Source organism: Fonsecaea monophora (assembly GCF_001642475.1).
Source record: "Fonsecaea monophora strain CBS 269.37 chromosome Unknown Scaff9, whole genome shotgun sequence".
In the NCBI taxonomy this organism is placed as follows: Eukaryota; Fungi; Ascomycota; class Eurotiomycetes; order Chaetothyriales; family Herpotrichiellaceae; genus Fonsecaea; species Fonsecaea monophora.
The window spans coordinates 449,126-476,386 of NW_019173940.1; the positions used below are offsets into that span (position 1 = coordinate 449,126).

At 53.3% G+C, this 27,261-nt stretch overlaps 11 protein-coding genes across 11 annotated transcripts; 6 read left to right on the plus strand and 5 right to left on the minus strand.

Moving 5' to 3' along the window:
- Positions 1 to 216: 216 nt before the first annotated feature.
- Positions 217 to 1,067, minus strand: AYO21_02240 (hypothetical protein; the record flags this gene model as incomplete). Its single annotated transcript, XM_022652220.1, has 3 exons — positions 217 to 379; positions 456 to 942; positions 1,001 to 1,067. The coding sequence occupies 3 exons, from the start codon at positions 1,065 to 1,067 to the stop codon at positions 217 to 219; spliced, it is 717 nt and encodes a 238-aa protein (XP_022515606.1).
- Positions 1,068 to 3,705: 2,638 nt separating this feature from the next.
- Positions 3,706 to 5,500, plus strand: AYO21_02241 (hypothetical protein; the record flags this gene model as incomplete). The annotated part of the gene is made up of 3 exons (XM_022652221.1): positions 3,706 to 3,802; positions 3,877 to 4,808; positions 4,883 to 5,500. The coding sequence occupies 3 exons, from the start codon at positions 3,706 to 3,708 to the stop codon at positions 5,498 to 5,500; spliced, it is 1,647 nt and encodes a 548-aa protein (XP_022515607.1).
- A 1,489-nt stretch (positions 5,501 to 6,989) lies between these two features.
- Positions 6,990 to 8,554, plus strand: AYO21_02242 (hypothetical protein; the record flags this gene model as incomplete). The annotated part of the gene is made up of 2 exons (XM_022652222.1): positions 6,990 to 7,163; positions 7,220 to 8,554. The coding sequence occupies 2 exons, from the start codon at positions 6,990 to 6,992 to the stop codon at positions 8,552 to 8,554; spliced, it is 1,509 nt and encodes a 502-aa protein (XP_022515608.1).
- A 1,171-nt stretch (positions 8,555 to 9,725) lies between these two features.
- Positions 9,726 to 11,225, plus strand: AYO21_02243 (hypothetical protein; the record flags this gene model as incomplete). Its single annotated transcript, XM_022652223.1, has 2 exons — positions 9,726 to 10,193; positions 10,245 to 11,225. 2 exons carry the CDS (start codon positions 9,726 to 9,728, stop codon positions 11,223 to 11,225), a joined length of 1,449 nt encoding a protein of 482 aa, XP_022515609.1.
- Positions 11,226 to 12,292: 1,067 nt separating this feature from the next.
- AYO21_02244 (hypothetical protein) lies at positions 12,293 to 13,832 on the plus strand (the record flags this gene model as incomplete). The annotated part of the gene is made up of 2 exons (XM_022652224.1): positions 12,293 to 13,516; positions 13,578 to 13,832. 2 exons carry the CDS (start codon positions 12,293 to 12,295, stop codon positions 13,830 to 13,832), a joined length of 1,479 nt encoding a protein of 492 aa, XP_022515610.1.
- A 124-nt stretch (positions 13,833 to 13,956) lies between these two features.
- AYO21_02245 (hypothetical protein) lies at positions 13,957 to 14,955 on the minus strand (the record flags this gene model as incomplete). The annotated part of the gene is made up of 1 exon (XM_022652225.1): positions 13,957 to 14,955. One exon carries the CDS (start codon positions 14,953 to 14,955, stop codon positions 13,957 to 13,959), a length of 999 nt encoding a protein of 332 aa, XP_022515611.1.
- Positions 14,956 to 15,606: 651 nt separating this feature from the next.
- On the minus strand, positions 15,607 to 16,719 carry AYO21_02246 (hypothetical protein; the record flags this gene model as incomplete). Its single annotated transcript, XM_022652226.1, has 2 exons — positions 15,607 to 16,413; positions 16,573 to 16,719. 2 exons carry the CDS (start codon positions 16,717 to 16,719, stop codon positions 15,607 to 15,609), a joined length of 954 nt encoding a protein of 317 aa, XP_022515612.1.
- Positions 16,720 to 18,481: 1,762 nt separating this feature from the next.
- AYO21_02247 (hypothetical protein) lies at positions 18,482 to 19,836 on the plus strand (the record flags this gene model as incomplete). The annotated part of the gene is made up of 4 exons (XM_022652227.1): positions 18,482 to 18,542; positions 18,700 to 18,938; positions 19,151 to 19,389; positions 19,479 to 19,836. The coding sequence occupies 4 exons, from the start codon at positions 18,482 to 18,484 to the stop codon at positions 19,834 to 19,836; spliced, it is 897 nt and encodes a 298-aa protein (XP_022515613.1).
- A 227-nt stretch (positions 19,837 to 20,063) lies between these two features.
- Positions 20,064 to 22,471, minus strand: AYO21_02248 (hypothetical protein; the record flags this gene model as incomplete). The annotated part of the gene is made up of 6 exons (XM_022652228.1): positions 20,064 to 20,739; positions 20,815 to 20,940; positions 21,001 to 21,153; positions 21,215 to 21,344; positions 21,393 to 22,107; positions 22,265 to 22,471. The coding sequence occupies 6 exons, from the start codon at positions 22,469 to 22,471 to the stop codon at positions 20,064 to 20,066; spliced, it is 2,007 nt and encodes a 668-aa protein (XP_022515614.1).
- A 650-nt stretch (positions 22,472 to 23,121) lies between these two features.
- AYO21_02249 (hypothetical protein) lies at positions 23,122 to 24,054 on the plus strand (the record flags this gene model as incomplete). The annotated part of the gene is made up of 4 exons (XM_022652229.1): positions 23,122 to 23,145; positions 23,203 to 23,586; positions 23,654 to 23,798; positions 23,861 to 24,054. 4 exons carry the CDS (start codon positions 23,122 to 23,124, stop codon positions 24,052 to 24,054), a joined length of 747 nt encoding a protein of 248 aa, XP_022515615.1.
- A 529-nt stretch (positions 24,055 to 24,583) lies between these two features.
- On the minus strand, positions 24,584 to 26,447 carry AYO21_02250 (hypothetical protein; the record flags this gene model as incomplete). Its single annotated transcript, XM_022652230.1, has 6 exons — positions 24,584 to 24,817; positions 24,888 to 25,276; positions 25,338 to 25,410; positions 25,470 to 25,948; positions 26,007 to 26,196; positions 26,247 to 26,447. The coding sequence occupies 6 exons, from the start codon at positions 26,445 to 26,447 to the stop codon at positions 24,584 to 24,586; spliced, it is 1,566 nt and encodes a 521-aa protein (XP_022515616.1).
- Positions 26,448 to 27,261: the final 814 nt, after the last annotated feature.

Below are 27,261 nucleotides of genomic sequence, written 5' to 3' on the forward strand. Positions count from 1 at the left end.
GACTACATCCTTGCAGCATTGACTATGACCAAACTCTTCAACCGCAAACTCGATCGATACCTTTATTGGGACTCAATCTCCACTTGCAAACCCCCAATCCATCCGTCCGAAAGCTGCCAAATCATCCCCCATATTCCTGCGGATTTACTCAGAATTCGCGCGGTAGTTAGATTGGATGCCGTGCAAGGAGTTGCTTAGTCTTCACGTCATAAGACCTCAAGCAGTCTTCTGCCATGCTCCATATATGCCGAGCAAACTGCTGGTCACACCCGCCAAACCAACAATACCGTCATCAAGATTGGTGTAGCCGAGGATTGTGCTCGGTACCGTAAGGTCACAGAGGTCGGAGATCAGCTGGATATTGACGCTTTGTTGTTGTCTGAGTGTTGAAGTCAGTTTTAAGGGTACACACCACGAAGCAGTACATGAGTGAAGAAGAATCGTCTATGACATACCTGGCAATCTTGACCTTCTCCAACTTGGCTTCGGCGTCCTTCTCATCGACAGCCCTGGCACGCTCTCTCAATTTATAGGTGTTGTATACACCGGCAAGGGCGCTGGCGATCAGGCCTGTGAGCCAGAACTTGTACGCCGTGATCTGGATGCTCTTCGCGCGAGCATCTTTTTTGACCCCCATTGCATCCAACAACGTCGTCATATCAAAGAACAGGTAGCCTCCGTACCCAATCTGTCTCAGGACCTGAAGGTATTGCACAATCTTGTCCCCATTGCCCGACTTGACCGCCGCATCGTATAGTTCAGAAGCGGCCCGTATGTGTTCGACAAATTTTCCAGCGCGCAGGATTTTCCTCGTCAGTCCGAATTGGTTCTTGAGCGTGGTCCATGGTTGGATGGCGCTGGTCGGGTTGTTGGTACGATACAAGTACCAAGCGTAGAATCTGCTGAAATACTGGATCGTTCGGAGAACTTTATCACGGCCGACTGTGAAGTAGTTGGGTTAGTTGACACACTCGGCGGAACCCGCATTGGACCGACTCACCTGTCGTCGCGACAAATCGGAGGTAATGAGTCACCGCAGGGTGATAGACAAGGGCGTCTGCAACCATGATGGTGGTGACCCTTGTGATGTCTTTTAGGCCTTGTCGCAGATGAGAAGGACAAAGATGGAGGAGCGTTCAGATTCCACCTGGGATGAAAATGATGGTCTTAAGGGCGCGACTCCGGGTAGCAGGGAATGTCAGCCGCCGGACAGCGCTGCCTCGGCTGTTCGGACAATATCAGCCTACGATCGTCTCATGCTTGTTACTTTGTTGCTTGTGCGCATGCTGGTACTCGCGCTCATAAACACCACTGCATTCTTCTTGCAATTATTACACAATATCTCACCTACCTCGTTGTTATTAGCAGCAATCAACGCAACAGTTATTTCTCGTCCGTTCACACATGGCACGAAAATTAGCTGTCCACAATCTCTGTCCGTCTGCCTAGAGCACTGCAGTCAATCCTCGAACGCCCAGTTCTTGCTCGTGTCCTTCCTCTGTGACTGGCCTGCACAGGCTCGTATCTCCAATCGGTGATCTTGTCGAAATTGCAAGGTCACTCATTGCCGAACCCTCGCACAAGTTCCAGCAGGTATTCATGTTCTTGTACAGGCCTCCTCGCCAAGCGGAAATGGAAGAAACAGTGAGGTGAGATCCGACCTGTAATAGGACGCTCAGAATCCAGAGACCGCATTCGCGGATGTCCTCGATAGCGAAACGGCATGCCGTTCCCATCCCGGATTGGTGCTTCTTGGTCACTTTCGACAACTTCTTGAGCAGGACAGCGATGGGCGTGCTCAAGTCCACCAACAATAATACCCTCCAGGTAACATCATGATCTGTTCCTCAGTTGCTGTGGTGGGACCTAAGCCACCCAAACCATCCGGGAGCGACTGGCTGAGGAACTCCTCGATCAACAACTCATTGATGTCATCCCCTGGCTACTGTGATTGATATTAGGGGAATTTCGCTCATCACTTTGTTCCCCAAGGATTGAGAAAGGTACCGTTGTTGATCATCTAACAGGACGTGCTGAAACTAGCACCGGATTTCATTTTCTCTTTCGGCCGCATCCCGGTCTTTTACGAACCTGCTTAGTTACTTGAGTTCAAGATCCGATCTTCGGGATTGTTGATCTAAAGCTGGTCCGAGATAACCACGGTGGTAGCTAGGTGCAGATGTGGCAGCTTCTTACCACCGAGGCGTCTTCAGCACGACTTGTCGAGTATCTCGGAGAGCACAAAGCGTCATGCAGTCCAATGTCATGACAGCAAATCAGGTAAGTCTGCTATAACAAGCAGAGTTCTTTCCAATTTCTCCTCGTTGTTGGACGTTGGGAATTGGTAATAGTGGATTGAACGGTGTGGTCTCTATCTAGTTATGACTCTCCGAGACAATCAACCACCTCATTCATGATGTACCCTGAGAATTGCTGTCGACATGCTGCCTGCAGCAGTTGATCTCTTGTCTATGCACGCCTTGGATGGAGCATCTGACCCGACTTCACTCCCACTCCATGTCGCATCTGGAACCGTCACACCCTGCATCAGGGAAAGATAGGTTGTCAATTCCACCTGCATCTCACAAGTAGAAACCATGGACTGCACCGGAGAACAACAAAACCCAAGCGTCCTGCATGTGCAATAGATATGCTCGATGACATTATATTGCGGAAAGTCGAGACTAAGAAACGCCGAGACCACATCATGGGGAATTCTTGAAAAAGCCACGGAGCTTAAACACAACTCTGGGCGACATTTGACCAACCAAGTAGAGCGTGTTCGTGATGATGCCCGCGAGGAACTTGCTAAGATCAATTCGAATTTTGGATAATACGAGACTAGGGTCGAAGAGCAAGAGCAGATATCGGAGTTGTTGTACGAAGTGTTGAAAAGTGTGGGAATGGGACTGACACTTGCCCAACGTCGAAATTTTCCAGAAGTTGAGCCTGCTCACATAGATCTAGCGTCGAAGCACGCACAGTTTCACAGTCTCGAAGCCAAGATTTTGAATCACGTCCGATTCGAAACTAAGTTGTGTCTCGACCTCGTCCTTGGTGATCGATGAATTCCGTCGGGTGGCAGAGGAAGAGCAGGGTGAAACCAGGGCTGCGAATTACGATAAGCGCCATGGACGGCGGATAATCCCGATCATCCACATGCATATCGAATAATCAGCAACAACTTTTGCTATCTGCTAGCGAGCGACCCAAGAGTGGACGTCGAACTCGTACGAAGCGATAATTATTTGGCCGTTGAGGGGATGCAAGTCGAAGTATTCCGTAAACGGCAATGGCCCGCATCATCAAGCCGAGGTTCCGATGAAATTCCGGGACAATTCCGCCGGTTTTGCGGAGGTGGAGCAATGTCGACATGGGAAATTTTGGCCAACATAGCTCTGAAATGTCCCTTCTTCAGAATCTGCTAGGTGATGAGCTCATGGTCTTTAGAGGTCGTTGCTATCCTTTGTTTTTTGGCAAGGTCAGTCGCTGTGGAAAGCGACTAGAAGACGCGTATCGTGTCGGACCAGGAAGGAAATCTTACGTCAGTGGGTTGTTATAGCACGAGGGGGTTGGAGGTCACAGGTTCATCACGATTGACTAAAGGTTGGGGACATCGTCCAGCTCCCGCTTCCACTCCTGCATACGTGATCGATACGGAAGTCATACTCGAAGAAGACCACAGGGGAAAAGAGAGTCACCACCATGCCCACCAAATCATCTTATCCGGACATTGAGATCCCCAATGTCGACCTTTGGGGTCTGATGTTCGAGCAACCCCGGGATTTCCCCGATTCCCAAGGTTCGTCGAAGAAAGCACCCTTGAACTCTGTGAAAGTGAGGACTTCTCTGTTAACCCCAAATCATGAAACGTAGTCATTTACCGTTCTGTGGACTCATCGCGGCACTACACGTGGGCCGATGTGAAGGAAGCTGCCACGGCATTTGGGGGTGGTCTCCGTAACCTCTGGGACTGGGGGAAAGGCGACGTGCTGAACATCTTCGCGCCAAACGACGTCGACTTTGCACCGATCGTTTATGGCGTCTTCTTCGCTGGTGGCATCGTGTCACCCGCGAATCCCGCGTATTCAGCCGATGAGCTGACTTTCCAGTTATCCAATTCTGGGTCGAAGGCGATTGTGACGACGACTGATTTCTTGGAGACGGCTCTGAAAGCGGCCAAGATGTCCAACATCCCCGAGGACCGCGTGATATTGTTGGGCAGCAAACGAGATCCGTCTCACAGAGTCAAGCACTGGACCAACATCCGCAAGACGTCGGGCGCGACTCGCTATAGACGACGCAAGATGGACCCGGACAACGAGCTCGCTTTTCTCGTGTACAGCTCAGGGACGACTGGTCTCCCCAAAGGCGTCATGCTGAGTCACCGCAACATCATCGCCGACGTCCTGATGATTAAAGGAGCCATGGGCAAGTGGTACTCGAGTGGTAAGGACAAGATTCTGGGGGTCTTACCATTCTACCACATTTACGGCCTCACGGGGCTCATTCATCAACCTTTGCATCGCGGTATTGAGCTCGTGGTGATGCCCGCGTTCAATCTCGAGGTTTTCCTGAAGGCGATTCAGGAGCACAGGATCACCTTCATTTATGTAGCACCCCCAGTGATCGTGCGACTGTCTCGGGACAAGATTGTCGACGAGTACGATCTGAGCAGTGTCAGGATGATCACCAGCGGCGCGGCTCCGTTGACTCGAGAGCTAGTTGATGCAGTCCACAAAAGGCTGAAGATCAAGATCAACCAAGCCTATGGATTGAGCGAGACCTCTCCCATGACGCACACCCAGGTAAGTACTCACCAACTTACCCTGTCGAGGGTCGGCAAGTTTGTCACTTTTCTCCGCTAACACAATGCTGCTAGCCCTGGGATGAATGGTACTCGTCCGTGGGAAGTGTTGGGAAGATGTTTCCAAGTATGACAGCCAAGTATATGTCACCCGACGGTAAAGAACTGGGGGCGGGAGAGGCAGGAGAACTGTGGCTATCCGGACCGAACGTTTTCAAGGGGTATTGGAAAAACGACGCCGCAACTAAAGACGCCATCACGGAGGACGGCTACTTCAAGACCGGTGACGTGGGTTACCAGGACAAAGACCACAATTTCTACATCACGGATCGAGTCAAGGAGCTCATCAAGTACAAGGGGTTCCAGGTGCCCCCAGCAGAGCTCGAGGGGAAGCTGATGGATCACCCTGGGATCAACGACGTGGCTGTAATCGGGGTGTACGACGAATTCCAACACACTGAAGTGCCAAGGGCCTACGTGGTAGCCAGTGATCGCAGCAGGACCAGTGAAAAGGACGCAGAAGAGATCGTGCAATGGCTGGCTAAGAAAGTGGCCAATCACAAGAGGCTGCGAGGCGGCGTGAGATTCATAGACGAGATACCAAAGAGCGCTGCGGGTAAGATCCTCCGGAGATTGCTGAAGGAGAAGGCCAAGGAAGAGGACGCCGGGGGCAAGGTGAAGGCGAAGCTATAGAGATGGTGGGAGGACCGGCGGTGTTCTGGAACAGTCGATGGGGGTTGGAAACGTGTCGAATTTGTGTCTCTCTCCCTCTCCTTTCTTTGACTATACGGGGAAAGAGTTCTTCGATGTACATACTGGGCGTAATAGGAGTGGCCGGCACCGAGTGTTCTGTGCATACAAGGGAGGGATGTAGTTGATGCGCATGATGGCCAAGGCGACGACAAGTGACAAGCTTTTTCGCGACAGCATCTGATTCGGGGAGCCTGTGCCGATTAAGCCTCTGTGCAGCCGGCTGGGCATAAATTTTCTTTGGATGATGGAGAAGAAAAGGTTCACTTCTGTGTCACACCAACATCTGCGGCGCACCTAGGACCCTTGCACCTACCCGGGTGGCACCCAAGAATGGAGTTGGGGACACAAAAGTTGTTCCGTTCCGCAGCCAATACATTCGACAGAGCATATGCACGTGTCGTCGTTGTCAGACGAAAGACGGCGAACCTCCACGGCTGCGCGGGCGAAGAGTCCTGAGTGGGAAAGGGTTCTCCGTGCCTCTGCACAGATAGTGAGCAAAGGAGCGGGTGAGCCATGCCAAAAAATTACTGAAGACGGCCACTTTCCTGAGAGGCAAGGGCGTTGGCACTAGTCGATCATGCAGGACTTCACGCAGCGGCGATCCCGAATCTTTCACCCGGACCGAGGGATTAGTCGATAGTCGATGCTCGATGTTACCGTTGGAGGTTCGATGGTGGGATATCCAGCCACTTACACGGCCCAGCAATCATGACCTCGGGTTTCACATTGGGTAAGGTGTCGAGTGCCACCTTTTTTTGGCTGGCTTTGATCTCAATCCTTCGTCACGGGGCCCAAGCCGTATTGAGACATGATTTTTTAGGCGGGGTTTGGCACTTGGCAGGGGCCTTTATCGGTGAGCCATACGAGGTACAGGCTAGGAAATACCTAAACTACCCGTGCCACCTAGCAGTGTAACTGCAGTACGAGGACCTACGTAAGTACCTAGGCACTAACTTTTTAGGTATTGATAGGTATTTCTTGGGGGTCCTTACCTATTGCGCCTACCTAGCTGAGTATCTAGCTGCAAATGGCACCTTCGTCTCTGGCTAGCCACATATCTTAGCGACTGCTACCCACACTTGTACCACATCACCCTCTTCCCGGTGCCTCTGTCTCGACTCTGACGTCTTCATCCACTTCCCCTCTGGTGTATCCTTCAATCAATCTGGCTCCTTGCTAGTCACCTTGTATCTCGCACCCCCACTCCATTCTGCCAACATGCCTGTTCATCAGCATGTAGTTTCTTCTTTGGGCTTCGCCCCCCGATCTTTCGATGCACGTTTACATACCACCAACACATGGCTGATCGGCATCGACCAAGATCATCCTGGGAAAAAGTTATATATTCGCCCTCAGTCTGTCCCACAGTCTGTCCGACCCTTTTCCCAGAGCCAGCACACAAAGCCAAATCACGCCCTCTCCTTTGAAAATGGATACTCCTCCTGAAAAGAAGATCTTCGACGAAACAGTCAGTCCTGAAGCTGTTCGCTCATACTCGATCCATGAAGCTCCGCTTGACGCCACCCCCAAGTCGAGATGGGAACGCACATGGCCTGTCATGGCCTGCGGTGCAGGATTGTTCTCTGACGGTTATCTCAATGGCGTATGTGCCACATCATTTGCACATCAACGTGGACATGACTGACAGCGGGGTTTTAGGTCATCGGTTCGGTTAACACCATGCTCAAGACAATCTACAAGGACGAGTACACCAAATCCGACGCCCAGAATAATGTTGCCTCGATCGCCTTCGCTGGCACCGTTGTTGGCCAGCTGGTCTTTGGTTACCTATCCGACCACTGGTCTCGCAGACACTCACTCCTCATTTCCACCATCATCCTGATCGTCTTTGCTGCACTGGGTGCAGGCTCCTACGGCGCAGGTGGCAGCATTCAAGGTCTCTTTGCCGCATTGGCTGCTTATCGTTTCCTTCTTGGTATTGGCATTGGAGGGGAGTACCCTGCCGGGTCAGTTGCGTGTGCGGAGAGCACCGGTGAACTCAAGAACGGCCACCGGAACCGATGGTTTATTTGCTTCACAAATCTAGCCATTGATGTTGGTTTTGTCGTCGCAGCCCTCGTCCCCATGATCTTGGCCCTGATCTTCACCGACCAACATCTCCGTGCTGCGTGGCGTATCGCGCTGGGCTTGGGCGTCATTCCTCCCTTGTCACTTCTCTGGCTGCGAATCAAACTGCAAGAACCCGAAGAATACAACCGCAACAAGATGAACCACTATCCATACTGGCTGATTTTGAAGTTCTACTGGTGGCGCCTGATCCTCGTCTCGCTGATCTGGTTCGTCTATGACTTCTCTGCCTACTCCTTCAGCATCTACTCTTCCGCATGGCTGGCCTTTTTGCTCCCTGCCGATGCGCCCCTCTGGAAATCCTTCGGTTGGAACACCGTCATCAATCTGTTCTACGTTCCCGGTGCCATCATCGGCGCCTTCCTTTCTGACTGGATCGGCCCCAAGTACTGCCTTGTCACTGGTGTGATGCTGCAGGGTATCGTCGGCTTCATCATGACCGCCATCTACAAGCACCTCGACCAACCCTCCCAGGTTGGCGGCTTCGTCGTCATGTACGGCATCTTCCTGGCACTGGGCGAGATTGGTCCCGGCGACAACATCGGCCTGGTCGCCTCCAAGACCTCGGCGACCTCGGTGCGTGGTATGTACTATGGAATCGCCGCCGCGTGCGGCAAAATCGGCGCCTTTGTTGGCAATTACATCTTCCCGGACATCATCAAGGCCGCGGGCGACGACGTCATCAAGCAGGGGCAATACCCCTTCTACGTGTCTAGCGCCCTGTGCATCTTTTCGGGTCTTATCGCCCTGATCTTCCTGCCCAACATCGGCCAGGACACGATCACCAAGGAGGACGAGCGCTTCCGGGACTACCTGATCAGCAAGGGCTATGATGTCTCCACCCTCGGCACCAAGAAGTACCACGAAGAGAAGGCTGTGGCTGTTGAAAGGCCACGAGAGCTGTAAAGCAAACTCCAAGTTTTTTCCATTGAGTTTTTGTTGGCGACTAGGCGGTATCAGGATCGTAAGGTACGCGAAAAGGGCGTGGTATTTACAACTCCAAGTAAGAGATTACCTTATACGGGTGTGGATAGGATGATGATGATGATGATGATGATGGATAAGAGGCTATCATGATCAGGCTCAACCAAGAGTGGAAATACATTTATTTTCAAACCATGAAATCAAATTGCTCTCTTGCCCCGTATCATTGCAGCGCATTTGCATTCGCATTTTGATTGTCCCTTTTCCATATTCTATTCCGGGATTCTGATGTACTGTACGATTTGCTTTTTTTATAATTGCTCCGCCTAACTAATTAACTACCTCGTATCGAGTCGAGTACTGTACTGTACTCGACACTCTGCCACTCTAACCCTCTTCGCTAGGAGCTACATATCAGCCACCCATCTTAGCCCGGCACGATCTGGCAAAGCTCTCCTTTCCTGTCCTTTGTCTTCCTTTACTTGATTCCGTTTGATTGGATATTGAAATTTGCTACTACGGAGTACGTACCGACTACGAGGTAGTGTTCAACTACCGCCTCGGCACGAGGGACGTATGGTTACGTGCATAGCAGCTTGTTTCTACCACCCACTCAGCTGGAGCCAGCACATTCAGAGTCCGACTGGCGGGCACCAGCAAGGAGTAACAATGCAATACTCGGTCCAGATAGGCCTTTGAGCACAAGGAGGCACAGCTCATCCGGGTCCAGATAGCCACCAGGGCATGGGAGGGCAGGCCAACGCTGCCTTGTTGGACATATTATAGCTGACGTTGTTGGTTAAAGATTACTGAGTAGTGCTCTGACACACAAGGTAGATGCCACATGAAACGCATGTCTTTGGGAACTGGATAGGTAATGGACAGAGTTGAATAAAAACGAAAGACAAGTTCAACTGTTTGTAGACTTGCATTTGCACATTTCAGGTAGTCTAGCACTCGGCAGCTCTTGCGGTCTACCGTATAAACTCCGGTGGCGTATTGAGGCCACATACACACTAGGCTGGCTTTGCTGCGCGTTCTCCGACTTTGTCGTGGTATTGATTGACCTAAAGCCAACATTACCACGCTTTCCTCTACTCCCTCTCATTTTTCTCTCCATAGTCGACATCGCTTGGTCCAGTCGCTTTACATAATGGGTTCCGATCCTCAGTTTGCCAAATATCCAGACCTTACCCTCGCCCAGCACATCTTCTCCCTAGTAAATGCGCCCCAGACTGTCCAGCCAGCATCGTTGAATTACCTTCAAAATGCTATCAAAGACCATAAGATGGCGCCGTTATATCGGCATTTGGCCCACCCTACTGAAGGTGTGCTAAATACCGTGGGAGAGAGCACAGCTCAGCCATTACAACCACCGCCCAAACCCGCCGCCAGACGGGCGTCTCTCGTGTCAAGCAACCTCTTACCCCCGAAGAAACCTGTACCCTCTGGAATCCTGCCGTGGGACGAAGCGCTCTACGAGGAACTCAAGGCTGATAACGCAAAGGAGCTGGAGCAGTTCCAGAAAGAGGAAGAAGAGGCTGAAGAGAAGGCGGGAGAAACAGAGGTACAAGCGGCTCGAAGCAAGCGCGCCGAGTTCTGGGCCCGGGTCGGCGACAAGGTAAGCCAGGAGAATACCTCGTGAAGCTACATCTCTCTGACCAGATGCTAGGACAAAGCTATCGCGGCATATGAGAAAGTCTTCGACAAGACTGGGCCGCTGGGCACCAAGATCGACATTGTCCTCGCCATCATCCGCATCGGCATCTTCTTCAACGACAAGGCTTTCACAAAGAAACAAATCGAGCGTGCAAATATCTTGGTCGAGGGTGGTGGAGACTGGGATCGAAGAAATCGATTAAAAGCTTACAAGGGCCTGCACCTCCTCACTGTCCGATCCTATAACCTCGCCGCTCCGCTACTCCTCGACAGTCTCTCTACCTTCACCAGCTATGAACTTTGCAGCTACTCATCACTTGTCGTATATGCTGTGCTTGCAGGGTCGCTTTCCCTCAAGCGGGTCGATTTCAAAGCCAAAGTTGTCGACGCACCCGAAATCAAGGCGATTTTGGGGGATAGCGAGGAGAAGGCGCGTGGCGCGGACGAAGAGATGAAGGATGCATCCGCAGCAACTGCAGAACGTGCTGCTGGGCTTGTCAATGTCAACACACTTGGGACTAGCAGTTCAATCCAGTCACAGAACGAAAGCCCGATGGATGTTTCCTCGCTGGCCGGACTGGTGAACAGCCTCTACAGTGGCAACTATCGCAATTTCTTCTTGGCATTGGCTGCGGTCGAGGAGAACTTCTTGACACAAGACCGATACCTCTATGAGCACCGAGCTTGGTTCGTGCGAGAAATGCGGTTGCGTGGTTATCAACAACTCCTCCAATCTTACCGGGTAGTGGGCTTGGCAACGATGGCACAGGCATTCGGGGTCAGCGTGGATTTTCTGGATAGAGATCTGGCCAAATTCATTGCTGGTGGGCGCGTGAGTTGCACAATTGACCGAGTGCAGGGGACAATCGAGACAACCCGGCCGGACGACAAGAACAAGCAATATGCCGATGTTGTGAAACAAGGAGATGCCCTGATCACCAAGCTGCAGAAGTACGGCCAGGCTGTGAGGCTGCGAGGGAGTGAGCGGGCGTGAGAGCCGAACCCTCCATTGGAAGGGACTCAGGCGTCTTGGGTTGGATTGCTGGTAGACATCGCGCCGCATGGATCGTGGCATGTACCATATCTTGATCATACCATCATGATCAGGAGGTTGCTTTCGGGGGGAAAGAAAGGGAAGAATACAGCAGGGAACACGGCGCATGCCGTCGGCGACAAATTCTCGTAGGGCTGCTTGATTCGGACAGTTTAGCGCTGCACTGTCGCCCGACGGTTGCGCAGGTTGCAGCTCCAAGAAACTCTGTCTCTTCTCTCTTCTCCAATTAATCCCTGTATGTTCGTGGAACGACACCGAGAAAGCCTGAATGCCCTGCAAGCCCAGCTGTGGCGTCCCCCCACAATCAGCGATAAGATAGACGGGGAGGAGAGCTCCCACGCGCCCCATGACGAGACGAGATTGACGCAGCCAGTGAGGAAGATCCTTTTGGTTGATCGTGTGCGCCGCCCTTGTTTCTCCTGCGACGGCCTGTCGTGTCTGTCCACCCCATCTCGAATAATACCTCAATAGTCTCTACAGCTTTGTTACGCCCTCTGCAAATTGTGATATCTGAGTTCGAGCTCCCGATATCGCTTTGCCAGCTCCAAATCTGACAGGCTAGACCATCTACTTCCCCAGGAGCCCACCCCCCACCTGAAGTTCTCCAGTCTATATGTACCAGAAAATGTCGCCACCCACAATAGCCACGTCAAGACTGTCATCCGTGTTGCTGCGAGCTCAGCATTTGTCCAGCGAACTTGCCAACACCTGTCCGGCACTGTCAACCACACGGACAACACAAACAACACCTCCTTCCCTTCCAGCACAACGGCCAAGCCTATCACGAGGTGAGTACAGGGTGAAGTCCTTGCTAGCCTGGTCGATTTTCTTTTTTGACACACCACCTGTGACTCAACCGAGCATAGTTTCTTCTGTGCACCCGATCATTTTTCTTGCCTCCCTCCCTCCCTCCCTTGTCTCCGGTGACCCAGTCCCAATACTGATATATCCAATGCATAGTTCCTCATCCTTACCTCAGACCTCAACTTCCTTCCTGTCGTCGCAAAATGTCGTCCACGCGCCCTTTGCGCAGTTTGAGCATCCATAATATCAACCCCCACGTCAAGGCGGCCAAGTATGCCGTGCGAGGTGAACTTGCTATCAAGTCAGAAGAGTACAGGTCCAAGTTGAAGAAGGAGGACCCTCCTACACCGCCAGAGAACCCCCTCCCCTTTGACACCGTTATCTCGGCCAACATTGGCAACCCCCAGCAACTCGACCAGAAACCCATCACATTCTTCCGGCAAGTCCTTGCTCTTCTAGAGTACCCACCCCTGTTGGACAACGAGGAAGCACTCAAAACGAGTTTTGGCTACAAACAAGATGCCATCGACCGTGCTCGCCGGCTACTGAAGGAAATCCATTCCGTGGGGGCATATTCGCAGTCTGCAGGCGCTCCTGGTATTCGTCAGTCTGTCGCCAACTTCATTGAGCGGCGGGATGGCTTTCCTTCGAACAAGGACGACATCTACCTCTCTGCAGGCGCTTCGTCAGGAGTCAACACCCTCCTCCACATCATCTGCGGCAAACCCGAGACCGGCGTGCTTGTTCCCATACCACAGTATCCACTCTACACCGCGACCCTGTCTGTTCTCAATGCCCGCTGTGTGCCTTACTACTTGGAGGAGTCTCAGGCTTGGAGCACCGAACTTTCTATAATTCAGGAAGCCTATGACAAGGCGGTCAGTGAAGGCACTGACGTACGTGCCATTGTTATCATCAACCCTGGAAACCCTACTGGTGCCTCGTTATCTGAAAAGGATGTGGAGGATACGATCAAGTTTGCTGCCGAGCACCATCTCGTTATCATGGCTGACGAGGTCTACCAAACGAATGTCTTTGTTGGTCAATTTCACTCTTTCAAAGGTGCCCTGCGAAGGATGCAGCAGAGGGAGCCAGGTCGGTATGACTCAGTCGAACTTGCATCGTTGAACTCCGTCTCCAAAGGTATGGTGGGTGAATGTGGGCATCGCGCCGGGTACTTTGAGCTTGTGGGCTTTGACCAAGAAGTCCAGGCGGAAATCTACAAGTTCATCAGTATCATGCTGTGCCCTCCTGTCATCGGTCAATGTCTGCTGGACCTCGTGGTAGACCCTCCGAAGCCAGGGGATCCCAGCTTCGACCTCTACGATAAGGAGTACAACAGTGTCAGGAACGGGTTGAAAGACCGGGCTTGGGCACTTTACCGGGCGTTCCAGGAGATGGAGGGCGTCGAGGTGGGAGAGCCACAGGTACGTCGAACTTTTCTCCACGTGATTATCATTCTGGTCGTTGCTTACTTTGTGACTATAGGGCTCAATGTATCTTTTCCCCACCATCAAGGTTTCGGATAAAGCAGTCGAGGCTGCAAAGGAGGCGGATCGTACGCCCGACGAATTTTATTGCCTCCGTCTGCTAGACGCGACGGGTATCTGTGTCGTCCCCGGCTCCGGCTTCGGGCAGAAACCTGGTACATTACATCTTCGAACCACCTTCCTCGCCCCGGGAACGGATTGGGTCGGTCGCTGGATCAAATTCCACAAAGAATTCATGGACAAATACAGATAGCCAGACAACCCTGAGAAGAAAGGAGAAATTCCGCATCCCTAGACGGGCACCTGCTCTGAAACTCATGGCTTGTGCCTTGTCATTATATCCTTCCTCAGACTGTATGATATCAGTGGGCTCTCGTTCAACAATGGCAGTACTCGCATGTGCACTGTACTTTTACCTCTTCGTCCAAAAACTCATTGACAAGTCTCGCGCAATGATGATGATATTCGAACATAAATCCATGGCCCGACTCGGGATACATATGTACCTGTACATTGGGGTTGGTCTGGCTGATCTTCTGCCACAGAAGAAGGCTGTTTTGTTCTGGAACAAGTCTGTCACTCTGACCGCACAGGATCAAGACGGGACATTGGATCTCGTCTAGTCGGTCATACGAGCCTTCATCACGGTGGTTGAGGCCGTACCACCTCATCATTGCTGTGATCTGCCCATCGATGTCGTTGGTCGACACGAATGGCCTCATGGAAGAGCAACTCGTGATCCGATTCCACCATTTCTCCCCAATCTTTTGTCTCGCTTCACCGGACCCAAAGAAGCCGGCGAGGAATCCGGCCTTGACGTCGCCGTCCGTTGTTGCATTCGTCAGGTTCTGGAAGTAGTGCATGTCACCGCTCTCTACGCCCGGTCCCTGACTGGGTGCGGTGCCCGCAAGGACGAGTTTCCTGACCAAGCCCGGCGGTCCATTGAGGGTCAACATTTGTGCGATGAAGCCGCCCATGCTGAATCCCAGGACGTCGACCTGCGTGAAGCCCAGAGCTTTGATCAGCGCGACGATTTCCTCGGCCCAGAACCTGAAAGACAGCGCCGTTGTTGGTGGTGACGGTGTCTGCGTCTGCGTGCGTCGTGGATCATGTCTGGCGGTTGTTCGTTGACTCCCCTTGAGAGACTGCGCCTCCGCACTGCCGTGGTTGTCCAGGAGAAGAAGTTTCCGCCGAGACGCGAGGGCGTCGATCAGCGCCGGGTCCCAGAAATCAAGGCGGCTGCGGAAATGCGTCGGGAGGAGCAACGGCACATCACTGTCTAGGTTGTTGGCGGTGCCGAATAATCTGTACGCAAATGTGCTGTCGCTGACGCGGAGGATTTGGACCGGGGCCGTGGCGTATTCGGACTCTTCCATTTTTTGGCAGAGGAAAATTGTTTTTCAGACAGAGAGGAGAGGGATGGTCAGTGACGGGCTTACTGAAGATGTATATCGTAAGAAAGGGTCGTCAACCTGATCCGAGTATTATAACGCAGCTGAAGACGGGCATCGCTTTAGATGCTCTGATTACATCAGCTTCAGCCTCGAGGTGCCGCCGTGCAAGTCCATGAACCATTCGTGCCTCGATCACTATCACACTACACTAGTAATAGTGGTGGTGCAGATTGATTAATCATGCACCGGAACCAGTGAGAAGCCGAGGAGAACGAGAGCCAGACCCCCTCCCTCGTCGATACGAGCTGATCACCTCCTGGGGTGGTGGTTGAGAGCAACTCCCTGTTTGGGGTTGGGGGGGCGTTGTGTTCAGACCTATCAGGGTAGCTAGTTTTTTTTTTTGCAGTATTTCTCATGCGTCTCATCCCTTTTCTGCTTCGAGGAGACTATGTGTGGTCTTGGTGGGTTATCTAGTCATAACTGGTAGACAGACGAGGCTGTGTCTAGAAAGGGGGAAAGGATGGATGAGACCCGCTCTCACACTCATCCTGGGACATGTACCACGTCTACCATGGATGATTCTAGCCGCTATTGGCTGTTTACTCCGTCCCTCTCTGGTCCAAGCCACATCCTTCAGACGGCCATCCTGAACTTCAATTTATCCTCGCGCACAATGTCATCCTTCATGGCCTCCAACTCCTCAACGTCCCACGTCACACTGAGGTACCGCCCGCTGAGCCACTCCCTGCGCTCGCGCGTCAGCCAGGTCAACCAGCCACCGCACAGGCCAATGTCGTCTGTGAGGCGGGAATCCCACGCGTCGCCCTTTTCGTTCGAGTGCTTCTCGGTCTGCGGCGTGAGGACGGCGCCCGGGTGCACGGCAAAGGCCAGGAGGCCCTCGGCCTTGTGGTCCGTGGCCATGTGCTCGACCATGCGGTTGTTGGCGAACTTGGCCACGTTGTACGCCACGGGCAGGAAGCTGCTGTCGGTGACCTGGGCGGCCATGCTCGTGATGACGACGTAGGCCCTGACCGTGCTGGGGTTTTCGGGCGCCACGAGCAGCGCCGTGAAGTACTTGGCCACGTAGTAACTGCCCAGCAGGTTGATGTCGATGACGCGCTGGAAGTCGTCGTCCTCGACGATCCCCGAGGGGAGGCGCCGGTTCGTCTTCTCCCCGGTCTTCGCGTCCGTGTCATACAGGTACTTGGAGATGACCCCGGCGTTGGCGATGGCCACGTCCAGCCTCCCCTGCCACTTCTCTCGCACTTTTTCCGCCAGTGCCTGCACCGCTTTCGGGTCTGTCGTGTCACAGATCTCCGAGAGGATCTCGAGCGACGGGTTCACCTCCTTCAATTGCTTCTCCAGGGCGTCCAGGTCGCTCTGCGTGCGGCTCGAGATGCAGATCCCCTTGACCCCGGCGCGCGCGTACGCGAGGGAGATCTTGGGAGGGTATTAGCGGTGATGTCCAGTCCAGCTAGGTGGGATATTTAGGGGAGAAAGACAAGCAAGATAAATGACTCTCTCGGTTGTTTCTCTCAAATGTCCATACGTCTCACAACAACCATGTCTCTAGGGGCGATGGGGGTGAAGTTGACTCACGTAGACTCCCAACCCTTTCCCAGCGCCCGTCACCACCACGATGAACGACGACAGGGGATTATTCTCCGGCAACGTCGGCCCTTCTGCCTTGTGGTGCAGCGTCCGCGTGAACCGCTGGCCATAGTGATCCGGAAACCCGTGCTCCATGTGTGAGGGTCTTTTTTTTTCTCTCTTTGGTTCGTCTCGTCCTTGATGTTTGATCTTGAAAGTCGTGGGTCTAATAGAGAGAGCGCAGTAGATGACTGACTATCTGTCTATCTATCTAACTAACTGACTACTTTAGTTATTACTCATGCCGAGCCCAGAGAATCACTGACGACAACAACAACCATCACAACCCCTACAGAGTCGTCGTCGCTCGCTCGCTGGGGTGGATGCGAGTGTCACGGTTTAGCGAGTCAGTCGAGCCAAAACTCCAATGTCCAACTACCGAACCTGCCCACGCCCGCCCGCCCGCCTGCCCACCCCAAGTCTGACCTAGTCTATCGTGTCGTGTCGAACCCCAGTCCCAATCCCAGTCCCAACCCATAGTCGTAATCCCAGTCTGTGGAGAAATTGATCTGATTGTCTGGAGAACGAGAAGGGGGAGGAAGAGTAGGAGGAGGAGAGCAGCGAACGAGTAAGTACCTCTCACTGACACAGGGACCGGGTAACCCCACCACCACTGCTGAAATGCGGGCACGTATCTCGTATGGCTCCGTCTCGTACCGAGTACTTGTAGGGTCAGCCAAGGCCATTGGCTACTCGGCAGGACTGTAACGGACCTCGGCAACTGTGGCGGGATGCGATCGTTGTCTCGTATTCCTAGTAGCGAGGTATGAATACATTTACCTAGTAGATACCCTTTTTATGGAGATACAAAGTACAAGGTAACGGTACGAAGGTACATCTATGTACTGCATTATTATTCTTCTTCCCACTTACATACCTACATACCTACATACCTCAATACCCATATTATGTACCAGAGCTGTTACACCGCGTGGAAGCTGGAGATGACGGAAAATCGTCCAATCTCTGATGTCTCAAAGATATGTCAAAAGTGCGTGTATGCCTGGCTTCTCTCTCTCTCTCTCTCTTTCAATTCGGCGCTGCAGGGCATGTACGCCGGCCGGGCCGAGGGCTCGGAGTATACAAACAAGTACAAATAAGTACAAGCACAAGGACAAGTATAATGCTCTCCCGATGCGCAGTGTGCCTCACCACCTCGTCAGTAATGCATATTCTCATCTAGTCTCCTCCTCTACTCGTTCGGTCCGGTCCTTGACAATAGACGATAGATGAAAAAGACACTGACGGAATTGACTTTGTACCGAGAACAGAATACAGGGGGAACTGACTGTGACTGCGAGGGTTTGGCTGAAGCATCCCATCATGCCATCCCAACAATAATAACCAATAATATGTACTATCTTTGCACTTGTTACTTCTAATTACCAGATCGCACGATATTTCCGGCTTCGTTTCACGTATAACATCTTGGATTGAAAGGAAACGTTCCGGCTTCTGAAAAGGGGAACCTCGGGCTTTCTTCTCCGCCCCTTGCTTGATCGAGCCAAAAGCTGTCAAGTTGTATCGTATCACATAATATATAGGTAGAGAGAGAGAGAGAGAGAGATCGTGTACCGACCAAGGACTTGTAAGACCAAGACACCGGCTCTACCTAGGTTTGAAAAAACACGCAAAGCAGAGAGATTATTTTACTTGGCCTTGTTGGTTTGCTGGTAGGTACTGGCTGGTTGGCTAGTAAGTAAGTAAGTAGTCGAGTGTTATCACATTATCTTTGGTATCTCTGTATATACTCACTCGTCGGGCCGGACTGGTTGGTTGCTGAGACCGCGCAGATCATACACACACACTCAAGTACATACAGACGCCGGAAAAAACAGTCCTACACATATACACATCCATGTCCGTCGGAGAATTCCCCGTCAAAGGGAAGATTGTGGTCGTCACGGGCGGCGGATCAGGTTAGACAGATCATATCCCCTCCTTCCACGCACCCAGAGTATATCCTCTACCAGCCCAGAGGGCGACTTGCCCATTCATCCACGCCACCCGCCATCCAAATTGACTGAACTGGATATGACATGACATGACACAACACTGACTGACGAAAAATCCCAGGTATCTGTCTGGCCTTTGTCAAACTCGCCGTGCAGCAGGGCGCTCAAGTCCTGATCGGCGACCTGAAGCTCGGCCCCGAAGCCGCAGCTTTCGCGACGAGTGCGGGACCCGACGTCGTCAAGTTCGTCAAGTGCGACGTGACGGACTGGCGGGACCTGGAGAACTTGATCGTCGTGTCTGAGAGGGAGTTTGGCGACGTCCCGGACGTCTATGTCCCTGGTGCGGGCGTGTTTGAACCGGTAGGTTGTACCTTTTTTTTCCCCCTCCAAAAGGAAGGATATAGGGGATGTGTTCTCTTCTCTTTACCATGTCCCTCTGGGATAAGGGTTCTTCTCTCCAATATGTCCTTTTGGCATAGGTGTTTCTTCTCTTCCGCTGCGAGTCGTTCGCTAACCCCAGAGGCACCTGACAGGAATGGTCCAACTTCTGGAACGACTCGGAACCCTTAAAGTACGCCCAGCTCGACATCAACCTCGCCCACCCCATCAAGCTGACCCGCCTCGCCATCCGCGCCCTCGTCGGCCGGAACAAAAAGGGCGTCGTGTGCTGCATCGCCAGCATCGGCGGCCTGGACGGACAGTACGCCGCCACGTTGTACTCGGCGTGTAAGCACGGCGTTGTGGGCCTGGTCAAGAGTCTGGGGGACGCCGATCCCGAGGAGGGCGTCAAGGTCGTGGGGATTTGTCCTGGGTAAGTCCTCCCTGCTTCAAACCCCGCGAATCATTGTTTGCTTTTCTTTTCCTTTCCTCTTGAGTCAAAGCCCTGTCGGAAGAGTCCAGCGAAACCGATACTGACGACTCCCCCACCCCCCACCATTTTAGAGCCGTCTGGACTCCCCTCTGGACCGACCGCCCCGAGAAGATGGAACAGTACAGCGTCGCCTCGGACCTGTCCCAGACCCCCGAAGAAGTGGCCCAATTGATGCTGGACCTCGTCCAGGACGCCAAATACACCGGCGGCACCGTCCTCCGGTGTGACAAGACGCGCGCCGACGTGGTGTATCGGGGCGTGACTGAGTCGTCGGCCGCGACGAGCGGCGGCTTGAGGGGGAAGCTGATCAAGGGCAGTTATGACTTTGTGAGGCGGATCCTTCGGGATGAGCGAGAAGGTGGCAAGAAGAGGACTTCGCAGCTCTAGCGTTTTAGTGTCCCTCGAGTTACGCTTGGGCGAAAAGTCCTATTCTTTACATGCCTGAAATACCGAGTCGCTGTTGTCGTCATCCTATTCAGTTCCCCAGAAAGGACCAGGATTAGGGGGCCGCCTGTAGACACACAGCTACAGCTGGTAGGGGACTCGTGCTGCCCAGAGCCCATAAATGTACAAACCTTAATGCCTTTTTCCCGGGCAGGGTGACAACTGCGTAACTATCGCCCATCTTGATCGGTAAACAGGGACTCGAACGAGAACGGCAGATTGGTCTGGGTGGTCATCTTCAGAAACTCGTCCATGTCAAAGTCGACTGGAGGACCGGATTGTGCGGCTCCGCAAGGGTTGGCACTGGTGCTGGCGCTGGCGCTGGCGACATTCGACAGGGCGAGACCGTTCCAGTCGTGGTCCAGGGCCGGGAAGTCGACGTTGTTGAGCAGCGTCGTGCTGGTGATGTAGCTATCGACGGCGTCCTCGAGCATGCCGTCCTCGGGCGGCACGGCGTCCAGGTTGCAGCTGGTGATGACCGAGACGAGCCGCTTGCGGATCTGCTTCATCGACTTCTCCGTGTACTCCATCTCCTTGAGCGTGCGGAGGCAGGTGCGTAGGTACAGCAGCTGGCGCGCGAACGTCGGGCCGCGCTGCTGTTCCTCCTCGGCGCTGTCGGCGATCAGCGTCGTCGCCGCCGTCGTCACCCCGTAGATGGCAGACCCCAGCATCGTGTACCCCGGCCCGTGGTGCTCGCGGTACTCCTGGAGCATGCGCGCGATGCACGTCGCGTGGCCCACGCAGATCTCGCGCGACTGTTTCTGTGAGGCCGTCGCGGTGCCTTCGGCGACGGCGAACCCGGCGTGAGGTCGGTGCAGAATGATCATGACCGAATGGTATTGGATGCTGAGGGGGGGGGAATTAGAATTTGGTGACCAAAAAAAAAACACTCGCGGGTGTTCAGAGATCATGGATACATACTGGAGACAATAGACAGATGACGGTGCCTCGACCGTGTATCGCAGAGAAGGGTCAAGTTTCCGCTTCCACTCGTGCAGTTGCTCCGTCGGGATCTCAATGTCGTCGGTGCAGCTCTGAGTCGAGTTTCTTGGGTCCATCAGCATTGACTGCGCCCTCGTGGCGGGGAAAAAAAAGGGGGAGACTTACAATCGCGCCGCCACGTGGCCCTGTATGTCAAGGAGGTCTACCCACGCGGATAGAATCTTCATGTTCCACGAGGGACTGTCTTGACTGGGTCGTGGCATGGTGACGTCGTCCAGTTTGATGGCGTGAGGCCGGCCGAGATATACTGCCCAAAGCCTGTTGAAGAGCAAGTCAATCTTATAGAGACAGCTGCATGGCGAGAGTGTGAAATGCTTACCTGTCGAGCATAAAACAGCCCCAAAAGGCGACTTGTCTCGCGTCCAAGTCCCTTTGCGACAGGCCCGCTGACCGTAGAAGAAGGAAGTCTTTATGCAAGCCCAGGTCAAAGACCAGGCGACATGCGTTTCCTACAGAATGAGAGGTGAACTCGAAGTCAGTTTGGGAAATTGGCGTACCTGATGTTAACCAAGCCCTTGTGTCCTTGGAACGGGAGCCATGGAACAAACTGCAGAGGAGGAGGGATTGGACCGTGGTGAGACCGGGATTCAGCATCTCCTGCTCCAGCAACGACGTAGCCTGCCGCAGGATAACAGGTTGCGCCTCGTTACTGTCGCCGTCCCCTTGCTGCACCGCGAGCGCCCTGACCTGAGGCCAGCTGGAGATCCTGGCGGCCGAGACGAAGATCCAGTAAAGAAGACACGGACTAAAATGCCTGCCCTGCCCGGCTTCCATGTCTGCCAGGAAGGCCTCCTTGTGAAGGATCGGCAACACCGAGTGGTGGAATGTCCAGTAGAGATGGAACAGGTGCTGCTGGAGCGCCAGGGGCACATCATCTAGGATCTGGATTCTGCCGTGGGACTCGCAGGGGTCGGAAATGACTGGCATCGCGGCCTCGCTGAGATGCAGACTCGATGTCGGACCAAAGAATCGAACCTGGCCGATTTCGTCGGTGCTCACTTGCCACTGGCTGCCGCACAGCTGGCCGATGAGGCTCTTGGACGATGCTGGTTGCGATTCCGGAGTGAGCAATTCAGGTTCGCTGATGGGATAGGTATCCTGCTCCCGTCCGGTGCTCTGCGTCTCGATACTCTGTATCGCCACCTCTCCGTCCTTGCTGGACGGGCTCTGCGTCCGGGCAGACAGTTCGGTCTCGACCACCTTGATTCGTTCCTGTAGTTCACGTATATATTCCCATGAACGTGGTCTGTCACTGTTAGTCCTACATATCCTCTATCATCTCTGGCCGAAAGCCTTGGTGCACATTAGAGGACGCACCTTTTCCGCTGGTCACTTTCGGGCACGATGCATGGTATCTTGAGCTTGTTACATCGCCGACACCCATTTCCTTCACGCTGGCACTGCGGATGCCCGTCGTCAGCATCACTGTGGCATACAACCGCTGTCGCTGGTTCTTACCCTGACTTTCCTCGGACGACAACCCAGACACGCAAGATGAGCTTCGGCGTGCTTCGCGGAGCTGTGTTTGCTGGCCCGGCTCTGCAGACGCCCATTGTTTCGCGTTGGATTCACCCATGTTGCCTCCGCGGGCGGGAGAATATTGATAAAGTCGTAGTGAGTGTTCGCAGCCATCCTGTTGTGTGTGTGTGTGTGTGTGTGTGTGTGTGTGTGTGTGTCCGACACTGGAGAAACTCGAACCACTTCGACTGTGTCCCTCGAAAAACTGTCCACAGATCAGACGGTCGAGGATTTTGTCCGGGTAAAAGATGGAGGTGTGGAGGGAATAGCGTCTAGTGCCACCCTTGACACATCTGACCCAATAACGTGGACCCCTGGGACCATTGTGGGGTGGACAAGGGAAGCAATGGCATCAAGCTAATCAAGCCAGTTCAAGCTTCGCGTGGTCTCGGCCAATATTGACCGCGCACCTATTCGGGACACCGGCACCCCCAGCCCTCTGCAGCCTCGACCCGCAAACAAGTTGATGGGTACTGTATACAGCACCCAAACTGCGATTGATTGTGACGCGGAGGTCAGTCACCGTTGGTCCAAGGCCCCGAGGTAGTCAGTTTTGTCGAGACAAGAGCCTCGATGCCATCATGCCTGGCTATAAAGGGCCAGAGTCCTAGCTCCGATGTATACTATGGTAGAGGGGGAAAGTCGTTCCTATCCCGCCGTGGTATTGGAAAAGCACAAAGTTAACTTGATTTAATCATCCCATCCAGAATGGCTTCTTTGACAGGCAAAAAGGTATGTTTTCTACCCCCCGGATGGCATCTCGTGGTGGCCTGTTCTGAAAGTATCCAGATTGTCGTGACCGGTGCAGCCAGCGGAATTGGCCTGGCGACCGCTCAGCTTCTCGCGAAACGCGGTGCCGTGCTGTCAATATCGGACATCAACCAGCAAGGTCTGGATGCTGCGCTCAAGAGCTTGGAAGGGACGGGCCACTTTGGCACTGTCCTCGATGTCCGCGATTGTGCCGCCGTGAATGCGTGGATCGATGACTCGTTCAAGAGATTGGGAGGCCTGGACGGCGCCGCGAACATTGCTGGCGTCGAGCACGAGGGCGGCCGGTACCTTGCCGACGCGAGGGACGAGGACTGGGACATTGTGATGGGGATCAACTGCGCGGGTGTATTCTACTGCATGCGGGCCGAGCTGAGGAAGATGTTGAACGTCGGGGGGTCGATCGTAAGTTCATTCATTACCTTGTGCCCTCATTCTCCAGAGAAGCATTGTTGACAGTGGTCCACTACAGGTCAGCATATCCAGCGTCGGAGGGCTCATTGGCCTGGCCGAGACATCCATCTACAACGCCTCGAAACATGCCGTTATCGGCCTGACGCGAACGGCCGCAAGGGAGTATGGGTCTCACAACATCCGGGTCAACACGGTGGCTCCAGGTATTTCCTCTCGCTCGTGATTCCCGACCTGGAAACAAGACACGCTGACTCTGGGACAACAGGTGTGATTCGGACCGCTCTCGTCAAGGCCATGGAGGACGGTCACAGGCATGGGACCGTCGTGACAAGACAACAGGCCATAGACCGTCAGGCAGATCCCATGGAGGTGGCCACGGTGGTGGCGTTTCTGTTGAGCGACGACGCCAGCTTTGTCACTGGATCAACGTATAAAGTTGACGGAGGCTGGACTGCATAGACCGGGTTCCTCAGGAACCAAGAGGGAAGGATAGCTGCAAATTTGACCGTGTGTCTGTAACTATGGGTAGTCTACATAGCAGTGGAAAACCTGAGGTTGTTTTCAATAGCAGCTCTCAATTTTGAACTCGGTCGAATACTCGCATTGAGACCTTCAGCACTAACCCTCTCCGTATTTTCACGCTTTGTAGCAGACTAGCAAAGTCTCCAAAGAAATTAGAAAGGATGATCAGATGTGACAAGCCTCACAAGAGGACACACTCATTCAATGTTATCACGGTGCTATTGAAAGTCAAGGACTGACACCGAGAGATCAACGCACGACATGGACAACTCTGTTCTTTTACTATCTCCTTTTCACATCCACGTCCCTTCCTCAAATTCAAGCCAGAACTGACAATGTCATCTCGACGGCTTTGTGGAGCGTATCAAAGTCCATGAAGCCAGTTGGCTGCCTCCCGAACCAGCCACAAACACGAGCATGCCTTGCATGTCGCTCTGGAATGAACCGTTTTGCACCGGAGAGTCCCTCAAACATGGACGTGCTCAATGTTCTTGGTCTCGCCTTCGACTTGTGCGGTCTTACGTGGACCGTCCTCCACGACCTCGTGGGTCTCGTCGTCAATGTGTAAATCCCGAAGGTACACCATGACCTCGTCCTTGTCACCAAATAGCTCAGCCATTTCCTCGAGGGGTCGACCCCTAGTTTCGGGAATGCAGAACCACATCCAGACCCACCCGACGGCGCTGACGACGATGAAGACCTGTGGGATGATTAGCATTTTTCCACGAATGGTAAAAACGTGGGGACAAGCACAGGAACGGGTATCTTACCAGAAAGTACCTCCAGCCAATATGTGCAAACGCCGTGGCCGTGACTTGGAGGTAGACCAAGTCGGTAAGGACGAAAACAAGCCATGACAGAGCAACGCCGCGGACTCGATCATGGTTGGGCCAGATTTCTGCAAAGAAAACAAAGCCCGCAACGTCGATGCCGGAGGTGTAGACGGCCTCAAACAAGAACAGTGCAAACACACCGGCACTCAGCCCCGCCTTGTTGCTGCCTCCACTGGTTCTGCCATCGTGGAAGGTAGCATACTCTGCGACCATGGCAGCCTCGATGCTCAAACAAATGACACAAGCTCCGACAGCAAAGAGCATAATCGGTCGTCTCCCAACACGATCGAGTAAAAGTGCCCCAACGAGATTCCCAAAGATACTGACTGCGAGAGAGCGAATCAGCGCCACAAATCAATTCAGAGCATAGAAAGTGGAAAGCCCTACCAGAAACCCACGCAGCCTGTAGGATGAGTTGATCCTTGGGGTTAAAGCCCAAGGCACTGTAAAAGGTCGGTCCCTTTCGTCAAAGTCAACATCACCACTGGACTAACGAATGACAAGGGAAATGGTTCGTACATAGTTGTTGATGACCAGATCGCCTGTGCTCTGGCCAACAAAGGCAAAGCCCATGCCAACCATTAGCCTCTTTTGGTTTGATGGCTTGGTGAACAACTTTAACCAAGACGAGCCGATCGTCCGATCCAACTCGGTTTGTTTCTGCATCTGATAGAATTCCTCCCGGGCAAACACCTGGTCGGCATCGTTTTTAGTCGAGTGGAGCGAGGAAACGACTTTCCAGGCCTCCTCGTTTCGATTTTTGAGAAGGAGGTATCGAGGGGACTCGGGGAGGTAGTAAACAAGTACGAGCATCAAGATCGGCCACGGGACGGCCAGGGCAAGAGGTGCACGCCACTGCACGGTCTCGTTGCTGGAATATGAGAACGCCAGGCCCATGTACGCGGCGATGGAGTATCCAAAGCCGCACATGACGCCGTTCAGTCCAACGAAGAGACCACGCAATTCGGGTGCAGCGATCTCAGCAGTATAGATAGGTACTGGTTGTAGACATCAGTGTGTGTTCGTTCAACGACAGACGAAACGGGGGAAACGTACGAACGACACAGAGTGCATACGCGCCAGCACCGGCGAAAAATCGAAACACGATGAACATGGCGATGTTCTGAGCGGCAGCAACCAGGGTAGAGCCAAAGATTGACACAACGGACGCGGCCACGACGCCAGCCCTGCGGCCCCATCTCTCCATGACGAAGAGATTGGCGATGATGCCGAAGAAAGCACCAGCCTATGCGATATCAGATTAAATAGATTTCATCAGAAAGCAGGAATCCGTACCTGATAGACACCATTTGTGGCTCCGATGAGATCACCGGCGGTCCTGGGGTCCTCCAGTCCCATGTACTTCAGGAAAGCTGGGATTCCCAGGGTTGGGCCGATGATCTCTGAAGGGTAACCCCAGGCAATCTGGCCTGTGGCAATGGCCAAACAGGCCCAGAAGTTTCGCCATTTGAACGGAGCATCGGAACCAAAAGCCATGGTGATGTGGATAGCTTGATACTTGAAGAGATCCAATACCACAGGTGAGAGAGAAACACAGAATGTAGTCTTCCACGAGGTCTTGATATATAAAGGTGAGGGTTATAGGCGTAGGACTCTGGAAGAGTTTCTCTAGGGCTAGCCACATTGGGCCAATGGAGGTAGAATCCCGCGTGCAGGCAACGGCGACGAATGGCGGTCTCGAGTCCATATCGGTGGAGACGAAGCTGGTGACTCTCCATCATCCCCGGAATTCTGGGGTTATGGCCATGCAATACCAGTTGGGACACTGCCACGCGAATGTCAACCCCAGACCCCGAAGCAGACAACAGGCACCCCGGTTCCGATCCAGGACCATATTGGCCGGTCGTCTGTGTCGCAGGTGTGGGCGGAAATTCGGCTGGTTAGTTGGAGCCACCGCGGAGGAATAAAACCGCGTCCCAAAGCGGTTATCAGGGTCCGCCTCAACACTAATACACAGTGAAGACCTCGACGAAGCCGAGGCAAATCTGCTCAGGCAACATAGCTGCTCGGGATCTCTGTCGTGCTCAGAATCAAGGGCGGCGGCTGTCCGACCGAGACGGACAAAAGACAAAGTTACGAGTCCATGGCCTCGTCTCCGGCATTCCTATTTGGGTAGACAGGCGATTTGATATAGACACTTGGCAAAGATGGAGAAGTGTTGTTGGAGGTTGTAGTGTACCAGGGGACCGGCGGAGTTGATTCGTTTTCGGACACGGTTAAGAATCACCGCCTCCGTCTTCTCCTCGTATTACATTCGCTTAGGTAAATGTGCGTGCCAAGCCTGATACTC